This window comes from Neolamprologus brichardi, chromosome 3 (assembly GCF_056152115.1).
Source record: "Neolamprologus brichardi isolate AB-2024 chromosome 3, ASM5615211v1, whole genome shotgun sequence".
In the NCBI taxonomy this organism is placed as follows: Eukaryota; Metazoa; Chordata; class Actinopteri; order Cichliformes; family Cichlidae; genus Neolamprologus; species Neolamprologus brichardi.
The window spans coordinates 6,158,840-6,180,848 of NC_142106.1; the positions used below are offsets into that span (position 1 = coordinate 6,158,840).

Genomic DNA, 22,009 nt, shown 5'->3' on the forward strand with positions numbered 1-22,009 from the left:
GTCAGCACTCCTGTTTTATGGCCTCTATCAACCCTCATCACCTCATTTCATGCATTCTTCCTGTGGGGGGATACTTATGACTCCTCTATTGTCCTTTCGTCTCTGCAGAAAACCTTTTTTGGAAAGGGTATTGGATTCAATTCTTTTACTGCTGTTATAACCCCACCTGTTGAGTCACTTCAGCAGTCTTGTTCATGATGCAAATGACAACAACAATGACACAAAGGAAGACCCTCTTCAGAGTGTCAAAGTATGCATAGCACAGTGACACAGCATTAGGTGATGTTCATAGGAAATTGCTGTCAGTCATTTCCCGTCACCACCATAGCTTCTGGTTTCTGTTCACAGAATAATGATGCCATCCTTGAACTTCCTCTCTGCACGGTCGATTGGAGCTTGGAACGCTCCCCTCATCCTTCAGATCTCCATCTGTTGTCCACAATCTCCTCGTGATTACCTCTGGAAAGCCCCGTGGCACAGCTCTCCATCCAATGCAGCTTTATGGTCATTGCTGTGGTTCCAGAATCTTCTCATGATGACCAGTAGGTCCCCAAACAGCATGACCTTTGACCTCAACCCCTGCCTGGGCTGTCAGCTATGGTGCCTACTTCTCGCTGGGTCTCTGAAGATTTCTCAGGAGATTCCACCCTTGGGATCATTTCTTCCAGCAATGCTCTGCTGCACCTGTATCTCCTTACTAGATGAAAAACTTCTATTTGGAAAACATGTCAACCATCATCAAACCAAATTTTCCTTTCAGTTCAGTGAACTTCACTTATCAAAAAAACAGAAATATTTATTATTTATTAATTATATTATTCGTTTATCACGTTTTCACTTTCACTTATAGGCCATCAAAGTGTTTATTATCTTTACCCAAATGATTGGAGCAGAACTTAAAATCTATAAGCTGTAAAAACTTTATATTTGAAGACTGAAAGAGACCCAGGAAGTGGTCACAGGACGAGGGTGACAGACTGTCTGAAGTAGTTAGAACAAGACAAGGCTGTTGGACCAGGTGTGCTTGCTTTTGAAACTGTGTCTTAACTCCACCTGTTTCACATACAAGGGTCAGTTCTACAGGCAGGAACATGGGTGTCCCGTGGGCTCCCCAGTTTCACCCATTGTGGGTAACTTGTATATGGAAGACGTGGAAAAGAGGGCTTTGCTATCCTACCCTGAAACACCACCAAGTCATTGGTTCAGGTATGTGGATGACACCTGGGTGAACACACAAACCTCCATCTCTGGTTTCTTTGACTGGAGGGTGTTGATGATTTGATGATTTCACAACACTGTATGTGATGTCACTGGTGATGTCATCTTCTCCATCTGCTGAAATGAGTTAAAGTAAACACTTTTATGATTTAAGAATCTAAATGGACCAAATTATGATGACAGAATGGAAACAAAATACCACAATGAATAAGAATGAATATGTACAAACCTTCAAGTTTCCTGTGAACACATCGTCTCACCAGCAGAACCAGTAACACCAGTAGAACCACAACATAGACTGATCCAACAGGCAACAGCACAGAGAGAAGAGGAGGAGAGAGTGATGGAGGAAGAACCAGGAGGAGGTGTGGATGTAGGTGGAGGTGTGGTGGTGTGTTTGTCTAAAATAAAGCAAACACAGTCAGTAGCAGTTTTAGATACGGGCGGTTGCCCGGGGCGGCATCGTGGTGGGGGGCGGCATCGTGGTGGGGGGCGGCATCACAGGCATCGGCAAAAAATAAATAAAAAATGCTCGTACTCTTGCTGCCCCGATGTCAGCCAGCGCATATTGGGAATGTCACAGGCACCAATCGGTTTTCTATCGCCCATTTGCTGGGAGTAAGGTGCCCTCCGTTTGTGAGGTGCACCTGCTGCTTCCGGCGCAGAGAGGAGAGGGCGGGCCTGCGGGGGATTCTGTGACCGGCTGGAGCAGCATCTAATAACCAACTCGCAAAATAAAACAAAATAAAAACAAACCAACAAACACGAAAACACCAGACTTCATGATACAGACTTATAATTTGCACCGATGTTTTTTCAAAATTCTATACGTGAAAAGTGAGCGAGAGCCCTCGGTGCGCCTGCTCGCTGCTGAAGTCAAAGTAAACTTTATTGTCATCTCCGCTACATACAGTCCAGTATATAGAGAGACGAGACGACGAGGCTCCAGTTACAGCAGTGCAAGTAAAGAAACAATAAATATAAGAAGAGTAAGAAAATAAATATACACTTTAGGACTCGGGGTAAAGGGATCAATAACAATTTAAAATTTATAATTTACAGTTTGATGATTTAAGGTCTCACACACAACCGTTTGAAAGGGGAGGGGGGCCGGCTGCTTCCAAATTTCACATTTCATTCATAATGTTGTAAATCCAAGCCCATTATGTATTCATGATTTGAATCCTGGGTTGTGTGAAATCTCAGAAATAAACCTTAGACAAAGTGAATCTGTGAACTAAGGTGTAGGTCTGTTAGGTTATGTTGTGGTGATCCTTGAGTTGGTGGATCTGTGTTGATACTGGAGTGCAAAATTAAAACCAAGATGGACAAGAAAAGTTCAAAGCCATCAGGTGCTCAGTTTAGAAAAAAGAGAAAAGAAGAAGAAGAGAAACGAGCAAAAGATACAGGTAAGCAGATGTGTGATTGGATAATGGCAGCTCATCCTGAAACAATCAGAGTCAGAATACTTTATTAATCCCTAAGGAAATTATGTGAGTTACAGTTGCTCCAAGAAGAAATGGTAAAAATAGTAACAGTAACAGACTAAACTCCAAACAATACAATATGTTACAGATTTTAATATTAATTAGTCATTGTTGATTTGTCCTATTCTCATTGTATGACATCTGCATTTTTTCAGGATAAATTGTTTTCTGTTTTGTGCACCGGAGTACACCGCTTTACAGATGAAACTCGAAAAGTGGGATAAATCAACACACACACACACACACACACACACACATAAACAGGATGGAGATGGAGATGATAACTTGACATTCGTTAGGGAGGAGCTCACTAAGTGTAAGCGTAGAGAGGAGGAATTCCTACTTCTCATTCATCTGCACTGTACATCGTGTCAAAAATGTCTGTCTTTGTAAAAGTAGCTCTAAAAAAATGAAGAAAAACTCTTAATAAATAAATAAACTTAATAAATAATAAATCTTAATAAATCCACTATTGTAAAAAGAACAAAATAGCCCTCAGTCTTTGCCAAAAAATGTTTACATTTGTAGACCTCTACTCACCAGCTGCTGCAATCATTCGGTCTCTCTATACAGCCGAATGCACTCGGATCTCCACTGACTCATCACAAAATCTGCTGAACTCTCCTCAACCATGCCCCCCCAGCAACGACCCCCTCCCTCTCTGGACAAACATAAATCTTTTTTCACACCAGATGCAATTCGTCGAGCGTCTGGATTCAATTAGTCACGCTTCTCACCTCTAGGAGTACTTCCGGTAAAGTATTATCCACCATTGTCCTTATCTTGGACAACAGCTGCCTCTCAGACACCCTAACTGAGTCCAGCTCCAGCCCCACAACATTGCTGGCCTCGCAGATGAGTTCATTCAGTCTGTTGGCATCTGTGACCCTCAACCTGACCCTCCCCCCAGCATGCAACAGCATGGAGGATTGCACTGACCACAACAGACTCACAGAAAATCCTGAGGATTGTCCGACAGATGTTGAAAGACCTCAGCCGACTGATAAGACGATGAGTTTTTCTTCTCACTGTTTTATAGCGTAGTATCCATCATGTATGCTACTTTGCTCGGTGGACTCTTAAAAATATTTCATTGTGTTCGTGAAATAAACCAACAACAAATACAAAACCCACTAACTAAATATCTATTAGCAGCTTTTCCCCTAAAACACAATCAGGCGAGAGAAATAGCCCACTGAATGCTGAAGGAGATTTCTTCCATCTTATTAGTACAAAAGGTTGTTCTTAGTAAAACCTGAGGATGGGGAGAGCTGGAGGCTGCATGCCCGGATGGAAAGCTTTATTACATTTTATTTACATTTGTTTAATTCAAAAAAGGAACATTTAGATAAAAAGGAAAGTTAGATTTGCAAATGTGCAACCTGAGCGTGAGACTATCACACACTCAGAAGGATCCCAGAGAAAAGTTAAACTGTGTCTTCACACAGCAGCCAGAGTGTGTCTGACTCACAGGATGACCCCCGGCCACGATCTCGAACTCCTCCCAGACTCTATAAAGTCATTTAAGAGACACAAGCTCTCGCTTCTCCACTGAGAGCCTGAGGGACGGTTTTGATCTGACCAAAGAGCCAAATTCACGGCCTTCTGATGAGTAAAGAGCAGTTTTTGAAACCACCAAGACAGCTCTGCAGACACTAGAAAAATACCAGCTGCCCTGTCATCCAGTGTTCCTGGTCCCCTCATCACATTCATGCTTTTTTCTTCCACTTAAAACATCGCTCTTTTGTGAACACTTTTCTAAGTATATTATACTTTTAAAATGTGGCACATGTAATGTGATCATCAAAGAACATGATCTTTAATCATATGCTTTGAAAGCAAATTTCATATTTTGTCATGTCATATTTATATTTATATATAAATAAAATAAATGTAAATATAAATATATTTATATAAATATATTTATATAAATATATTTAAATATATAATATATAAATATATTTATATTTATATATAAATAAAATAAATATAAATATAAATATATTTATATAAATATATTTAAATATATAATATATAAATATATTTATATTTATATATTATCTAAATATATAAATATATTTATCTAATGTCGTATTTTCATGAAACTTTTATTTGTATGTTATAATGTTTTCCTTACACTGTGTGTAATTTTTATAGAAACCTTGTTCATTGTATGAATGTGAATTAATTATCTTTTTATCTATAATAAAATGTTTGATCTTGCATTTTTGTACTTTGTGGTTGTTGAATAAAAATGAGTGACACATAGCGCTGATCAACGCAGACGACTGAAAGAAATGTTTGATGGAAAAATGAAACAAGTGTTGTAAAGAGAGGGTTCTAACTCACCAGTGTTTAAATAAAAAAGTCTTGAGTCTGTATGTAAAACATGAAAAACTCCATAGCAGTGATACTTGTTCTTACATAGGTGCACTTATTCTTTGTTATGGCACTTTACTGCTCCAATAAAACAAGAAGATCTCATATTAAAGGACATTTTTTGGCCATCCTGTGTTCTCATTTGCTGTATTCTCTTAATATATTAGAGCTATTTTCAGGGACAATAATACTTATGTTTTCAATGAGGTTGTGATCTTAAAGTCAGTCTCATGATTTTAGAGTAATGTGCAACAATTGTAATGTCATTTAAATTGTTCTTCTATGTGACTGCACACTGCCGTGAGAGGACCTCTTAGTGAGCTGTACAGCAGAAGTTTCAGTTCAGGTTTATCTATACATTACCAAATTACAACAATAGGCACCTGGAAGTGAGACTGTTAGTCTCACAAATGGTGCAAACTGCAGAGAAAAGCATCAGTGTGGGAGTGAAAAAAGGGGCAGCTTGACCAATGAGGAACAACATATAATTGTTTGTAGTGATGTGTCGGTCGCAAACGAAATGGCTCTTAGAGCCGGATCTTTGACGTGAACGACGCGAGCCGGCTCCTTATTGCGAGCCGTTGGGTTTTCTTTTTCTTTCTCTCTCTCTCTCGCACTTTTTTTCGCTTCACTCTGCACGCGAACCTTGTGCTTTACGCTGGGAAGAGGGGGGAGGGGCGGTAGATACACTCAGTAGCACAGGAACAGAGCGGGAGGGAGAGAAAGAGAGGCAGGGACAACAACGTCACATTAGAAAGGTATAGTAATCATCCACAACTATTTTCAGTTGCAGATGATAAAGGATTCAGAAAGTTTATTCATGCAGGTCCATATGACAGAGAATGTGCATCTTTTTGTTTTCATATTTTATTTATATTTAATTGTGTTGTGGTTTGCAGTGTTTTGTGTTGTTTCATTTTAAATTTGTGTCCTTGGGCAAGACACTTCACCTCCCGCCTACTGATGCTGGCCAGAGGGGCCGACACACATTGTGTTGTTTCACTATAAATTTGTAAAAGGAAAAAGCTGAAAATTTAAATAGTCAAAAGTTGAAATGTGAATAGTTGTTTTTTGTATTATAGGATTTATTTATTACATTTTATGTGGAGTGAATAAATAAAAGTATATTTATGGTGGCCCCTACAGACAAAGCATGTACAAACTCAAAACACATACAAAAGACAACAGAAGTGCTCCAGGATGCTAGGGCGCAGTGTTGAGCTTTTGTTACCTAGTGGCTACACAAGCCAGCAAGTACCAACGACCGGATTTGGTGTGTGGTAGTAACAGGTAAATGAACATTTTTTTAAATTATTTGAATATATATGAGTGCTTGTGTATAAATACACAAACAATACACACATGCTTTCAATTGAGTAATTTGAGTGATCTAGGTAGCTTTGGAGTTTTGGAGTTTGTACGTGTTTTGTCTCTAGGGGTCACCGCATATATTTATATATAAACATATATAAATAAAACCACTTTTTTTTTTACATTAGTAATTCCTTTTGTGCATAATTTTATATTATTGTTAATAATAAATTAATTAACGCAACAAAACAACCTGAAGAGCCGGTTCGAGCTGAAAGAGCCGGCTCTCTAAAAACAGCTGGAAATCCATCACTAATTGTTTGAAACAAACAAACAAAACATTAAAACATTATTTATTTATTTTTAGCTCCAGTGCAGAACAAACATGTGAAAATATCTGTGTTGAAAAACAGTAAAGAAGCAAACCAGCCTGGAAATCTTAGATATTTTCTTTATAAGCAAAAGCAGTAAATTCATTTCCAAGCCTTTAAGATTTTTATTATCAAATGTACAGACTACTGCCGAGAGATAAAAAGCTCATCTGGATATGTGTGAATGTTAAAACTGTTTCCAGAGACAGATATTTAATATGCATGTTTTCTATGAATCTGCCCACACACTGGTTCAATTCATTCATGCTAAAGCTAAATGCTAGCAACACTGACACTGTGTGTTTGTGCTGAGTTCAGCCTCATGTTGATATCTGAGCACAGAAGAAGTCCTGTGGTTCATGAGGACGGGGATCCATGATACTGGTTTCACTAATCGGACTCTCAAATGTTGTACGTTGCCTTACATCACTGGTGTTGAAGTAGTGACGTCCAGCTGCTCCCTGCTGCTCTCGCTCTCCTCATTTGCTTGTTGGATGTTGGTCCTCCTGGACGCCTTTCTCACCTGAGCTCGAAAAGTCTTACAGAGGAAAAAGTAAACAACAGGGTCCAGACAGACGTTGAAAACAGACACCATGGCGGCCACCTCCTGCAGGTTGTACAAAACTTGACGCACAGAGCAGCTGTTCAACAGAAAGGGATAGGGAAGTCGAGCCAGGTGATAGGGGACAAAGCAAACACAGAAGATGCTGACCAGCACCAACATGTTCCTGCGAGACTTCACCAGCTTCTCAGAGCCAGAGGAGGCCAGCTGCCTCTGCTGTGCCTGCAACACCCTGCGGGAGATTCTGTAGTAGAAGAAGACCAGGGATATGAAGACCAAGAGGACAATGATTGCAGAGAAGGTGTGGAGGATTTTGTACAGCAGGCTGACTGATGAACTAAAGGAATCAAGACAGTAATTAGAGGTCAAAGGTTTCTTGGAGCTGATAAAAAAGCTGATAAAAGTGATTGTTGGAGCCAGGAGAATAACCCAGGTGATGACAGAGATGATTCTCGCAGTTCGTACTGTTTGCGGGATGTGAGTTCCTGAAGGATGTACGATTTTCCGATACCTGCAGACAGAAGAGGAAGGAGGCAGAATACAACTTCACTAATCAGTCACAAATGTGCCAAATCTGCAAAGGTCAATATTGAGTCAGAAAAAGGTACATTCATGCTTTTGTCAGGAGCACAGGGTGTGTACTTAACCACTTAATCTAGTTTTTACGTTAGAGGTTTCTTACCTATTGGCAGCGATGTATACCATAAATATGATGCTGGCGTACATGTTGAGGAAAAAAGCAGAAGCTCCAACTGTGCAGTAGAGCAGCTGAACGATGGGAGACCTGCTGATATAGTGGGTGATGCGCAGTGGCAGAGAGAGGCAGAGCAGGAAGTCAGCAGCTGTCAGGTTCTTCAGGTAGACCATCAAGCTGCTGGATGCCTGCTGCCGAGCCCGACAACAGTAAAACTTCATGATGAAGCCATTGAGGAGTAAACCTACCTGAACAGACACAGAGAGGACGACAGGACTTTGGTAGATGCACAGAGAACCTCGTTTCTATCAGAGCACAATCTGAAGATTTAAAACTCACCAGAAAGACCAGACTGTAGACCAGAATAAAGAAAGTGTTGACTGATGTGTTGACATAATCACAGGTCTGGTCCGAAGACACCGTTTCATTTTTGGGGTGAACCATGTTTCTGGTGCTGAAAAAAAAAAAAACACTTAAAAAAACAGTGTTTTAAACTGAATTTTTTAAAATGATTCACTCTTACTTTGTTGTGTTAAATTAATGTTGGACCAATTTTAGATATTGTGCTACAGGTTACAGTCTGCAGCTGTGGAAGGAAGCATACAATAGCTTTAAACCAGACTGTTCTGTTCTATTAAAATGTGAGATTTCACACTTTTAAATGTTCATTTGAGATATGATCAATTGCAAGTTTCTGTTTTTATAGTTTAGCAGGATGCTTACTTCTGCTTTTTGAGCACAGCTCATACACACACGTTAAGTTCATTGAAAGGTCGTAAGTCTATGTATGGTATGGCTGGAAACGCACAGACACACATTCTGTACATTAGTACCTTAGTTGTGGAAGGAAGCATTCATTAGTAAAGATAAGTCAACCCTCTCATGAATCTTATAACAATCCATTAAGCACAAGCTGAAGCAGTGAGCTGTAGGCAGAACCTGGACTCATCTCTGAACATAACGTTTCTCTAACTGTGCACGTTCCAGTGCACATGGTACTGACACCAGGGCAGTCATGGCAGGCCTCCTGGACTCCAATGAGCTTGGATATCAAGTTAAAGGAATTTACTCGAATTGCCTGCAAGTTTATTTATTTAAATGTTTTGTTTTGCTGTTTTAATTCCTTTAAAGAATGAAATGTGCAATATAAGTAAAATTGACACGGATGACTGAGTGCCAGGCAGAGCTAGGCCCCAATAGCAGGACTTGGAAACAAAGGGAGTGAACTAAAAGAGGCAGCTTTAATTACTCTAATACTGAATGCTAAAGCACAAACATACAAAACTATAAAAAAAATAGAAACTAGAAAAACTTAACTTGATTACAGGCAGGATAACGAGAGGGTGGGAAACGAGAGGGTACACACTGGGACCAGAGAGAAACGAATTACTTGGAACAGATGAACTTTGAGGTTGAATGCTCAGTTAACTAAACGTCCAAGTATTTTCATCATGACATCTCTTGAACGCTGAACTCAGCTGTGTTATTAATCATTGATTGTTTTTGCTCCACATGTCAGGAACTATTAAAAATGATAATTGTCATTTTTTTAAAATCAGCAGAAGCACAAAAGATGTGAGTCTGAGAATCCAGCTGGACTCACCTGTATTTAACGTATCCCTCTGCATTTTTTTGTGATGATGAAAAGTTACTTCTGTCTTTATGTCTTCCAGGTTAAATTGTAAACCATAAAAGACACAGCGCAGCTCTAACCTCAACCCTGTTGTCTTTCCTGTTTATGACCACTGAAACTGCTGCACAGAAAACTCAGACACGTAACTTCCTGATTAGTTGTTAAAAGTTAGAATTTAAATTTTCGTAAGTCATTAAGCCTCGGTGGTTTAATGGCATCACTGTAAATCAGAAAACACACAATGACTGATCGTCTCTTGTAACCTGACTTGCTGATAACTTGTGTTAAACAGGTTTTATATTGTGCTGAAAAAGTATTTGACCCCTTCCTGATTTTGTTCTAAATATAATGATGTGTTAGTCACAGTATGTTCTCAACAACATCATCATGTTTGAGCGTAAGGTTGTTTGTCCATGCATCTGGCACCAGGACACCACGAACCTTAGTCAATAAGAGATTTGTAATCGTATGTTCAGATTAGCTTCCAAAACACTAACCCAATTACTTTTGTTCCTTAAATCAGGACTGGTTTAAAAGGATCTTATTTAGTTTTTCTGTCAGTATTAAAGATGTGAGAATCAGACACCATCAGGACTCACCTCTGGTTCTGCTGCGAGGAGGAAAAGTTGCTTCAGCCGTTCTGAGTGTGATGGTACCACTGTAACTAAGGAAATACACAGTGACATCACTGCTGCCCTGCACACTGGCCTATTTCCTCTTTGTCTTCACTGTTAAACTGTCGCGACATGTTTCCAAAAGAGACGAGTCATTCTCTGATCAGCTGCTGCTACACTTCTTATTTTAGCACTGACTCACTTACTGACACTAATTGATTTGTTACTAATGTCCTTCACCTCTTCATCACTACAGCTAACATGAGACAGCACCTGAAGCCAATTCAGATTGCATCTGAAACAAGTGTCATGGATCCCAAGACTTTCTGAACAACTCAAATATTTCCTCAGCTCAAAGGTCAATCGATTGATGGTGCTGGCCAATGGATGCAATGAGGCTGATGTAAATCTGGGTTCAGTTTTTAAAGAAACTCCAGTGTACAATGTGGATCAATAAGGACATTTTTTGACCTTTTGATTGGTAGATGACACACTCTGCCTCGTGAGCCACAGCTGATCCAAAAACTATGAACGCACTGGGGAAAACCATTTCCCATCATTAACCAACGACCATTTCCCCTCCTCATCCGAATCCATTGATTCAGAAAAAAAACATTTATAGATATCAGTGTCTAAAATATGCATCAACTGATTTTTATATTTAAAATGTTTAAAACAGGGATCTTGTTAGGTTTTTTTTTTCATGAGAGAAGACTAATGTCCTTCACGAATCATTATCAAACTGTTAAAATTTAAAATTACTGTTACACAGCAACAGGGACCTTCTCTCGCTCAGAGAAAAAGGCAACCTGTCCCAGGTAGCAACTGTATTGCGGGTCACAGAAACAGAATGTTAGCATGATTGGTGGAATCAGTTGAGGGTGTCTTAGGTCTGATACATGCTCACGTTTCTTCTTCTGCAGCTTTCTGGGCATCTTCTTATATAGAGATTTAACCTTCTGCTAGCAACGCTCCCATTACCATGGCAACCACCTCTTGCCCTCCAGTCAGGCCTGTAGAGTTAAAGAAGTGGATAAAGTGCATATCATAACAGCAGATTCATGATTGAGGCCACATTCCTGTGAGGGAGTTGTGAGGAAGTGTTGTGTCTGCTAGTATCAGAGTAGCACAACTGCTCTACAATATACTGTGTGCAGTAAAGAATAAAACACAAATACTGTATGTGATGCAAATTATGAGATATTAGCTTTACAGATAAAAATGAATCCCAACAGTCTCCAGCTCCAGTCCTTGAGAGCTACTGTCCTGCAGCTTTTAGATGCATCCCTTCTCCAACACAGCTGAATCAGATGGTTGAATTACCTCTTCAGTGTGCCATCAAATGTGGAACCAAGCCTTTCATTTGATTCAGGTGTGTTGGAACAAGAATGCATCTAAAAGCTGCAGGACATACTCATCGATTTAATAATCTTCTCATCATCCTCCTCCTCTGCATGATTTGTCAAGATATAGGTGGCACATTTACAACGCTTATCTAGAAGTCAGTCAATTCAACTTACAATCAACAAAAAATATAAGAAAAATAAACAATATTTTGACTCTTAAATGTATATAATTTGTTATTCAACCAAGAAACCCTTGTGTGAAATAGTTTTTAACTTTATTAATGAGACTTTAATTAATCAAGTTATCTTTTTTCGGGTTTTTGCGGTGCTCATTTTCTCCAGTTGTCAGGAACTATGGCCTCCCCCACATAGCAAACTTGGTATGGCCTGGACCTGGCCCACACAATGTGCTTACACGTGGCCCACATACCGCAAAGAATGACGGCCCTTTGGTGGCCCAGATCTGGTTTGCCAGACCTGGCCCACATCAGGATGACATACCACTTACCATGCCAGAAATCAGCCAGCAGTGCCAGTTTGACACCAGCTCTGATACCGGGCCAGACCTGTCTGCTATGTGGGCTTCTGGCACTTAACAGTGTACACTATATTACTATGTTTGTGCCAGGGAACCTGATCCAGAACAATTTTGGTCACAGTGTGGTTATAAGGTTGGGGAAACCATCTGAGACTGAAGAAGTCACTTGAATAAATGATGATGTTTCTTCAGCTGAAAACAGCACGTCGAGATGAACAGAATCAACTTTTTTCGCAATCCTTTAACTTGTTGAAGGTGCCATTAATCCGATACCTTCACTAGAGAATATCATAGGGAGCAGATTCCAGATTTTGTCTGAGTTAACTCTGTCACCTACCCCTTTAATCACTTCACTGGCCCTCACCTTCACCCTCACAAGTCAAACAACTGAAAACCACTGAGCTAAAAGGTAACAGGAGCTCAGATGAATGAAGAATCCGAATCAAAAATACTTTATTAATCCCAAAAAAAATTATGGGTTATGTGGCACTATGTTAGAGAAAGTGCAACATTACATGTATCAATATTGAACCGTTTAATACAGTGCTTTCGGTTCGGTACGCATATGAATCGAACAATACAAATTTTTTTATTTATTTCATCAACTTTTCTTCTGACGGTGCTGTCTGTGTTGAGCGCTCAGTGGATCTGCATTCGACTACTCTGCCTAGGCTGCACTGTCGAGTGCAGAGCCACTGAGTGCAGCGCAAGCTAGCAAGACAGAAGCTAAGCTCGTTGCAACATGGCAAATTGAACCTCCCCCACCCTCATTCAGATCTGGCGTTTATTGGTTTGTTAAAATGCTGCAACTTCAGTGGTGTGGAACTGGTTTAGCTTTTGTCCGTCAGATACACAACAAAGCACTATTTTTGGTAGAGCATGCTAGCGAACCGTCGTTATTACCGTGTTTTTTGGAAAATACGGCACACTTAAAATCAATCCGTTGATTTTTCTGAAAGTCGACAGAGCCCCTTATAATCCCGTGTGCCTTATGTATGAAGTCGGCTTGTGTTTACTGACCTCGAAACGATTTTATGTACACGGCGCTCAAAAATCTGTCAAATGATTTAGTACGACTTTGCTAAGCTATGAACCCGCACTGCTTGATGTATTGTCGGAGCATTACGGCTATCGTAGGCAGGAGCCTCGCGGAGTGATATGTACTGAGCTTCAACATAATATTACCGTATTGTGTGTATAACCTCTTTTTAAGTTTTGTGGATATTATACATGGTTATGCTGAGGATATGTCAGCCAATTTCCACTGGAAATGCCTTTTGGTTAAACTGTCAGCAAGGAATTTGCACTGTTACGTTTTTATATAACTTTAATGCACATAAAAAACAGCTGCTTGTTTAAGTGAAAATACATTGATGGTTTTTTTTTGCACTAATAAAATTGTGGAGTTGTAAAGTATTTTGTCTAGTGTCAATTATATGGTCAGTTATATCGTTATTGCAAATTTTCAAATCTATATTGTGATAAATGTTTTTGGTCATACCGCCCTGCTCTACTGCGTACAATCAGCACATTTTGAGAATTCACGACTCACCACATCGTTTCAATCACTGTGGGCAGCCTTGTGGGGTTTTGAACAGTCGTTTCTACTTTTTTCAATTTCCGATAAGCCAGGGCTAAGCCAGCTCCGATCAGCAAGAACCCTGTTGTCATGGTTCCAAAAAGGTAGATGTTTTCAATGTCCTTGATCGACAGTTCGCCAGGCACACGACCCTCCAGTTTCTCCACCCGTCCATGCTGTACCGGCAGGGAACGTCCCTCCAGGACACCCAGGCTCACCCGAGCCCAGGCTTGCCCAGACTGTGAGAGTCTTCCAGACTCCAGATTTTAGGAAATGTAGAACAAAAGGAAGGATCCAGTTTAGATCTCAAAACCCAGTTATATTGAACTAAGGCCACCTTGTTTCTACCTCAGTAGCTTGTGTTATTTTGTGCATGTGTGTGCACACACACACACAAAAGAAGGGACAATGGACCACCAAGGCCGAGGTCCATTGACAAAGGACCCCCTATTGATCAGCTACCTAATAAGATGAGCCAAGGTGTGAAAATGGGTGTAGGTCACAATCAGGCTCCATGTGAGCTCATTGTGAAACCTAGTCCGCTGTTCCTCTTGGGGGACACTCCCACTGGGCTTAAATCTGGGACTCTCCACCATTTGACCCTAGAACTTAAGAAGCTTCTCGGATGAGAGGTGAAACATTTTCAAGCAACTTAAAGAAGTCCAGACGCTTTTCTTTAAAAGCTCCTTAGACTACAATGAGCTGGATGACTGAGAACCTTTACAGACATAAGTAGGTAGATATAACACATCCTTATTGCTGATTTGAACGTGCATGTTTAAACATTCTGATTTATAGACATCAGATTCAGATGTGTAAATAGCAAAACAAGTAACCACCAAATGGGTTCATAACTAGCTCTATAACCCTTGTAAACACCTCTTTGCGATACAATTACATTAACATTTTCTTCTGCACTTTACACACTGTTAAAATAAATACAGCTTCCATTAACAGTTACTATTAGTGGTAAAAATCTTATCACCAATGAAGTTTGTTTTGTATGATCTGTTTCCTCAAAGTCACTACACAGTCTCTAATCTGTACACACTTTCACTATGTGTTGTAACATACGAATTAAGGCATGTTGCATCACTTGTTGTTTCTTTTCAGTTGTATCTCTCGGTGCTGTCCACTGATTTTATTGCGCTAACTAAACAGCAAATGGCTGTCATTTCTATTGTCAAAACAAATATATAACCTACACATCTGAGTCTAAAATAGAAGGTTGGAAAGAAGATACAGAAGTCCCCTTTAAGTCTTCGTCATCACCTGATTGCTATTTCAGTACTTCCCCCACAGTATTTATGTAGAAAGATTAGCTGTGGCTAGAAACCACAAAGTAGAAACTGCAAAACACTCACTGAAGATAAGATACTGTTATCACTTTGAAACACAAATACAGACACTCACTTATTTTCTCTTTGAGCCTCGTTTTGACTGAGGTGTTTATTTTTGTCATGAAACAGGCAGGTAGGTAGGAGGAAAGACCAAAATGCAGAACTCAAAACACGTGGATGAACTGAAGGAGGCTGTTTTATTGCACAGATTACACAAAAAGCACTTACAAAACCAAACCAAAATCTAGAAACTGGAAACTAATAACAAAACACTGGGAAACTACGGATGGCGATTTTAGGGAGCACAACAGAAGAAATCCACACAGCATGAGTCTGTGAAGGTTCTCAGTCATCCAGGTCATCGTAGATCAAGGAGCTTGGAAAGAAAAGCGTCTGGACTTCTTTAAGTTGCTTTAAGACGTTTCACCTCTCATCCGAGAAGCTTCTTCAGTTCTAAGGGTCAAATGGTGGAGAGTCCCAGATTTACACCTTGTGGGAGTTTCCCCCCAAAGAGCTCAACTCTTTGTGTACACCGTTATATTTGTGCCACAAAACCAGCCAATCACAGAATTGAAAGCAAAAAAATCTGATTGGCTGTTTTGGTCTCCAATCAGCTCAAAATGACGAAATGCAATATCCCAGAATGCATTTCGTCCAAACTCAAATGAGGCAGTGGTTGAGGAACACAGAGTGGCGGAGTTTGAAATTATATATTAATCCTTCATCTATCTGGCTTACAAAATTTAACAAAAGGTTTTTACTTTAAAATCACTTCATTACATTTTATTTGTTATTCTTAACAAGGAGCATTCACATTCATATCCAAGCTTAAATCTTTTTTTAACAGCAAAAAACAGCATTTTAATATGTATAAAAAAACACTGGTGGTTTCTGTGGGAGAATGTTTGTGCTAGGTTGAGCTTTGGACTTTGGATCAATAAGCCTCAAAAAACCTTAAATAACTCTCAAAAAACCCAACAACGTTTTCTTTACAATTCACTGGTTTGGTTTGTTGTTGAGATAATGATGTTCAACTGCTACTCACTCTCCTCATTTGCTTGTTGGATGTTGGTCCCCCTGAATGCCATTCTCACCTGAGCATGAAAAGTCTTACAGAGGAAAAAGTAAACAAGAGGATCCAGACAGACGTTGAAAGCTGCAACCATGGTGGTCACCTCCTGCAGGTAGTACAATGCTGGACCCACAGAGCAGCTGCTCCACAGAAAAACTGAGGGTAGTCGAACCAGGTAAAATGGGACAAAACAAACACAGAAGATGCTGACCAGCACCAACATGTTCCTGCGAGACTTCAAGAGCTTCTCTGAGCCAGAGGAGGCCAGCTGCCTCTGCTGTGCCTGCAACACCCTGCGGGAGGTGCTGTAGTAGAAGAAGACCATGGATATGAAGACCACGAGGAAAGCAACGACACACAAAGCCTGAATGATTTTGAAGGACACAGTGACCAGTGGACTAAAGATGAGAACACAGCGGCTGATACTAGAAGGCAGAGATTTATGAGTGATGAAAAACAGGATGATGAAAATAATTCCTGTAGTCACGAGAAAAATCCAGGTGATCATCGAGATGATGCGGGCAGTCCGTACTGTCTGCAGGACACGAGTTCGTGAAGGATGAACAATCTTCAGATACCTGAGAAAGAAGAGGAAGGAGGCAGTAGACAACTTCACTGATCAGTCACAGTGCTGCCAAACCTTCAGAAATCTCTCATGCTTTCATCAGGAGTGCATGGTTTGTAGTCAACAACACCATCATGAACTGCATCTGAATCTGAAATCAGTAAAAGTTTCTTACCTGTTGGCAGCGATGTACCCCATGAATATGATGCTGGCACACATGTTGAGGTAGAAGGCAGAGGCTCCAAAGCTGCAGTAGAGCTGCCAAATTATTATAGATCCGCTATTATAGTGGCCGATGCGCAGTGGCAGAGAGAGACAGAGCAGAAAGTCGGCAGCTGTCAGGTTTTTCAGGAAGACCTTCAAGCTGCTCGATGCCTGCTGCTGAGCTTGACAGTAGAACTTTATGACGAAGCCATTGAGAGGTAGACCCACCTGAACATGACACAGAGATGATGGAAAGAAGACTTTGGTACATGCGCCTTCAGACTCAACATGAACAGTTTATGAAAACTTCAACCAGTGTATAACAGAGCACAGTCTGAAGATTTGACACTTACCACAAATAGCAGACTGTAGACCACCATAAAGAAAGTGCTGGCTGATGTGTCGACAGCATCACAGGTCTGGTTGGAAGGTGAAGTCTCATATTTTGGGTCAACCATGTTTCCAGATCTGAAAAATAAACCTACTTCAAAGATCTACCTCTTTGCAACAAACTGTGTATAAATGCTAGTTTAATCTTTGAAAGGATCAACCTTCATGGTCCCTTAGTTCGAGATAAATCAAAGTCAAACCAATTTAAAACATTGTGTTGAGATCAACTACATGTGTCTTTGAGACAGTCATTTTGACCCCCAGTAACACTATAAGACACCTTGGAGTCACTCATGATCAGTGTTGGGCAAGTTACTTTTAAAAAGTAATTCATTATAGTTACTAGCTACTTCTTCCAAAAAAGTAACTGAGTTACAAGATTCTAAAAGTAATTACTTACTTGGAAAGTAACTATTGCATTACTTTAAAAAATGTTTAACCCTCTGGGGTCGAGGGTATAATTGGCCATTTTTAACTACTTTTGATTTTCCCTCCACATTTCACCTTTAAAAACTATTTACTTTGCCTTGTTTGGTATCATTCTTTTCAGCACAACCTCACGTGTCTGAATTTACAGTTATGTTTTCATTTTGACAGACTTAGACAGATTTGACAGATTAACACAATTGATCTAAAATCAGACAAAAAAACAAAAAAACAAAAAAAGTTACAATTTTACTGTAACAACCACAAACATGTTTAATGAATCATATTTCAAAACTTTAAATGCAAAAATAAATTATCGATTTTAAAATCCTATGCACAAGTTTTGGAAACAACAAAGTTATTTGCAGCCATTTACCTTTTACCCCTTTTTAAATAACCATTTCAAACTATTTACAGAACAATCAGCTGTTCTTCAATAAGATGCCACACAAATTATTTGTGCCACTCCAAAAACAGAATTTCTGTCCACTATAAAGGAGAACATCACAGCCTGATACCTGCAGGTCTGACAGCAGCAGGTGTATCACTCCTGTTTCTACCTGGAGACAGCAGTCGCCTCATTGTTCTGACACACAACACAAAACTATCCACAACACTACACACTAACTACACAAGACCACACATTAACTACACACTCCAAACACGCTAAATGTCACAAATCTCTCACCTCTCAAAACTCGCTCTCTCTCTCTCTCTCTCTCTCTCTCTTTCTCCGTCACTCCTAAAACTTCCCCCTTTTCCTAAACAACCAAATGTCATGTTGCCATATCATTTTTTGATTGGTCTAAGTGGTGCATTTTTCCACCTACATGTTCCTTCTTTTTTCCTTCAGGCTTAGAGGAAGTGGAAAGGAAGGCTCTTGGCTCTTTCAAAGGAAGAGTACCCAGCCACTGGTACAGATATGTAGACGACACCTGGGTCAAAATCAAGACACAAGAAGTGGAATCCTTCACTGCGCACATCAACGCTGTGGATAAAAACATCAAGTTCACCAGGGAAGACACAAAGGATGACTGTTTGCCTTTCCTGGACTGCGCCGTGCACATTGAAGAGAATGGCAACCTCAGCATCAAGGTTTACCAGAAGCCCACACACACGGACCAGTACCTCCTCTTTGACTCCCATCACCCTCTGGAACAAACTTGGAGTAATTACCTACACCACCGGGCAGAACATGTTCCCTCTAAGCCTGAAGGAAAAAAGAAGGAACACACACATGTAAAGGAAGCACTCAAAACGTGCAGCTATCCTAAATGGGTGTTCTTAAGGTCAGCAAAGAGGCACAGAAAAGAAGATCAGAAAAGAAGATCAGTCCTTCTTATCCTCCCTGAGGAGGATAAGAAGGACAGACGCAACAACATTGTCATCCCCAGTTTCACACCTTGGCTCAGGCGATTAGAGGATCATCAGGGGGTCCTTTTGTCCCTCTGTGGGGGGAAACTCCCACTAGGTTTATATCTGGGACTCTCCACCATTTGACCTTAGAACTGAAGAAGCTTCTCGGATGAGAGGTGAAACGTCTTCAAGCAACTTAAAGAAGTCTAGGCGCTGTTCTTTGCAAGCTCCTTTGACTACGATGACCTGGATGACTGAGAACCTTCACAGATTTATTTTCGTTATTCTGACGTTTTCGTACTGGGTACTAGCTAGCATGACGGAGTTTATATACAGGTGGGTGCTATGCAGGGCCGTGCAGAGAGGTTTAAAGGGGCGGGTGCTCAAAGTTAAAAAGGGGCACATTGAACCAGGCTGAATAACAACAACACACATTCATCAAGAATCTAATATGGGCAACAAGGCAAAGCAAACGTAGCCAATGTTTTACCTGATGGGTACAATGTTGCTGTAGAGGGGTTGCTGTGGATAGTGCTGGAGGGCACGGCTGTGTTGATCTGAGACTGTAGACATTAAAAAGTCCATAGGAGAGATGGTAGCTGATTAAACAAGTGTCATGAGATAATAACAAAATGCAAAGATTGGTGACAGCGCTTGGAACCATAAGGCAACAAAAACTGTGAGAAATAATTTAGGCTCTGCCTGTGAATCACTATTTGCTTCTCTTCTTCCTTCCATCCCATCATTTCATATATCACTCTCCACTTGCTGAGAACAAGGCACAACTTGCTATTGCATTAAACTATAATTTAATTATCCACACCTAACAACTCTTGCACTTAATGATGACAGAAAAATGTTATAGCACTGCCTTTAGTAGCCTCACACAGCTCCTACTGTTCCCTCCTCATGTCCTTACCAGCCATGTCTGGACAATGTTATATCATGAGTAATAATTTTTAAAAATCCATATACATAAAACAAACGCATGCACGCACACACAGTGACATTTTAGACCTTCTTCAGAATACTGTATATACTATGGGCATCACGGTGCTGATCCAGAATCCTTACATTATTATTTATTACTAGAGCTACAATAATAAAGCAATGAGGAGGGGGAAGTAATAAATATGAAATAATGTATTTATGATGATTCCATTTGTTTCACTATCCACTCTGTGCAGGGGCAAAGCTTATTACATTTTTAAACTGTAGAGATACAATAATTTTACTGCTGTAAAAACCAAATTTTGTCTTATTTAAAATATAAATCTAATATAATCTGCTTCTTAATGTATGTTCTTTAAAATACAGCGTGTGTTTTTTAAAATATTATAATAATGCGTAATTATGTGGACATGCATATTAGACCGTTTTTTAGTGAAATATAATCCTTCCAGAAAGGCAGGAAAAGCCCGGAAACTTACTTTAAAACTAAACATGTTCCCTAAAACGGTGACAGAGCTACAGACCCATGACAGCCTTACACAGGTAGCCAGCAGCTATGACCAGCACTACTTGTGCAGTTAATAAAAGGACAGGTAATGTTTGTCGCGCTGTTGCAAACACAGCACGCTCGTTTGTTTCAACATACCAACGTGTACGTAATAAGCTAACACTCCTGTGTGCTATACACTACAGTGTACGCTGTACACCTACTTATGGTTTTGTCGCATCAGTCTGTGTCTCTGAGTTAATTTGTGTTTCTCCTGCAGCTCCGGACCACTAAAAATGCGCGTGCTCTTTGTGAGCTCGTTCCCGGCTCGTAACCAGCGCGTTCTGCCGTCAAAGGCGATCATTGGTTAAATGTGATCATGTGACTGATGCAAGCCAGATCCTTTTATTTAGCAAAACTGTGATTAATAGTTAAATATTATTGTTGAGGGGCACAGACAGGACTCCGCACGCACACACACATTGAAAAAGGGCACTGTGGGCACCCATCAGGAAAGGGGCGGGTGCTCAAGCCCCTCTAGCCCCCCCCCTGCACGTGCCTGGTGCTATGATGTCACTGATAGTGAACTTTATTTTATTCTTAAGGTTAGTTAGGAGAATTTCCAACTGTCCCGTAAAAAGACGGAATCTTCTCGTATTTAGAGAAAATATTACGTGTTTTGTGTTGAGCTGAAAAGGAACAGTTTGACCCGGACTTCAGCTAGAATGAAAAAAAGACACAAAGGTGGATTTATTCTGTCATTACACTGCACAGCTGCCTCTTCTTCTTTCATTTTCTCCCCCTTTCTCTCCTGTTGCTACTTTAATCATGAAACTGATCAGCTGATCAGCTTTTCTCTCTTGTTTGTTTATCGCCCACTTTGTGCCATCAGCAGCACGTTTAAGCTTGATCAGCTGTTGTTAGAATTTATTTAATATTAATTTCTAGTATCAGCTGATGTTTGCTGGAGCCACAGCTGTAAAGCTGCTGGTCATGATGTCGGTTTGGTTATCTGGTGAGAGGGAAACATGAAGATGAAACCAGGAGATGTCCTTACTGAATCATCAGAGCTGAACAGGTGATGGAGAAACAGGTTTACCTTTTAGGTGACATGAATGAGTTGAAGTTATGAACTGTTTCTGAGAGACAAATAACACCAGCATCCTTTTCTCTGTAGCTGACAGCTGATAACTTTGCAGGGGCGTGTCTAGCAAAGTTTAGCCAGGGGGGCAGGTGGGGCATTAACAGGGAGAGGGGGGCACAAAGAAATACTTTCTTATTCTCATTTAAAATGTCTCGCTTTTATTAAATAATTATCTGAATGTTAAAACCAACGTTTTTTTCTGACGTAAAATGTATAGAAAACATACATATACAAACAAGACAGTATACATCACTGTCACAACAGTGTCTGTTTTCATTTTCATTCAAAAGCTCTATGGCTTTAATACCTGGTGGGCCGGCTGGATTGCCCGGGCCGATTTTT

At 40.2% G+C, this 22,009-nt stretch overlaps 2 protein-coding genes across 2 annotated transcripts; both read right to left on the reverse strand.

Moving 5' to 3' along the window:
- Positions 1 to 7,187: 7,187 nt before the first annotated feature.
- On the reverse strand, positions 7,188 to 8,466 carry LOC148103274 (P2Y purinoceptor 14-like). The gene is made up of 3 exons (XM_087831768.1): positions 8,362 to 8,466; positions 8,011 to 8,270; positions 7,188 to 7,839 (listed from the first exon to the last, which is right to left on the reverse strand). Exons 1-3 carry the CDS (start codon positions 8,464 to 8,466, stop codon positions 7,188 to 7,190), a joined length of 1,017 nt encoding a protein of 338 aa, XP_087687894.1.
- Positions 8,467 to 16,109: 7,643 nt separating this feature from the next.
- On the reverse strand, positions 16,110 to 17,371 carry LOC148103275 (P2Y purinoceptor 14-like). The gene is made up of 3 exons (XM_087831774.1): positions 17,267 to 17,371; positions 16,885 to 17,141; positions 16,110 to 16,722 (listed from the first exon to the last, which is right to left on the reverse strand). The coding sequence occupies exons 1-3, from the start codon at positions 17,369 to 17,371 to the stop codon at positions 16,110 to 16,112; spliced, it is 975 nt and encodes a 324-aa protein (XP_087687900.1).
- Positions 17,372 to 22,009: the final 4,638 nt, after the last annotated feature.

Coding starts and splice junctions, on each gene's coding strand:
- LOC148103275 (XM_087831774.1), bottom strand. CDS start 17,371: ATGGTTGACCCAAAATATGAGACTTCACCTTCCAACCAGACCTGTGAT. Junction 17,142..17,266: donor TCTACAGTCTGCTATTTGTG/GTAAGTGTCAAA, acceptor TGTCATGTTCAG/GTGGGTCTACCTCTCAATGG. Junction 16,723..16,884: donor GGGTACATCGCTGCCAACAG/GTAAGAAACTTT, acceptor CTTCTTTCTCAG/GTATCTGAAGATTGTTCATC.
- LOC148103274 (XM_087831768.1), bottom strand. CDS start 8,466: ATGGTTCACCCCAAAAATGAAACGGTGTCTTCGGACCAGACCTGTGAT. Junction 8,271..8,361: donor TCTACAGTCTGGTCTTTCTG/GTGAGTTTTAAA, acceptor GTGTCTGTTCAG/GTAGGTTTACTCCTCAATGG. Junction 7,840..8,010: donor GTATACATCGCTGCCAATAG/GTAAGAAACCTC, acceptor TTCTGTCTGCAG/GTATCGGAAAATCGTACATC.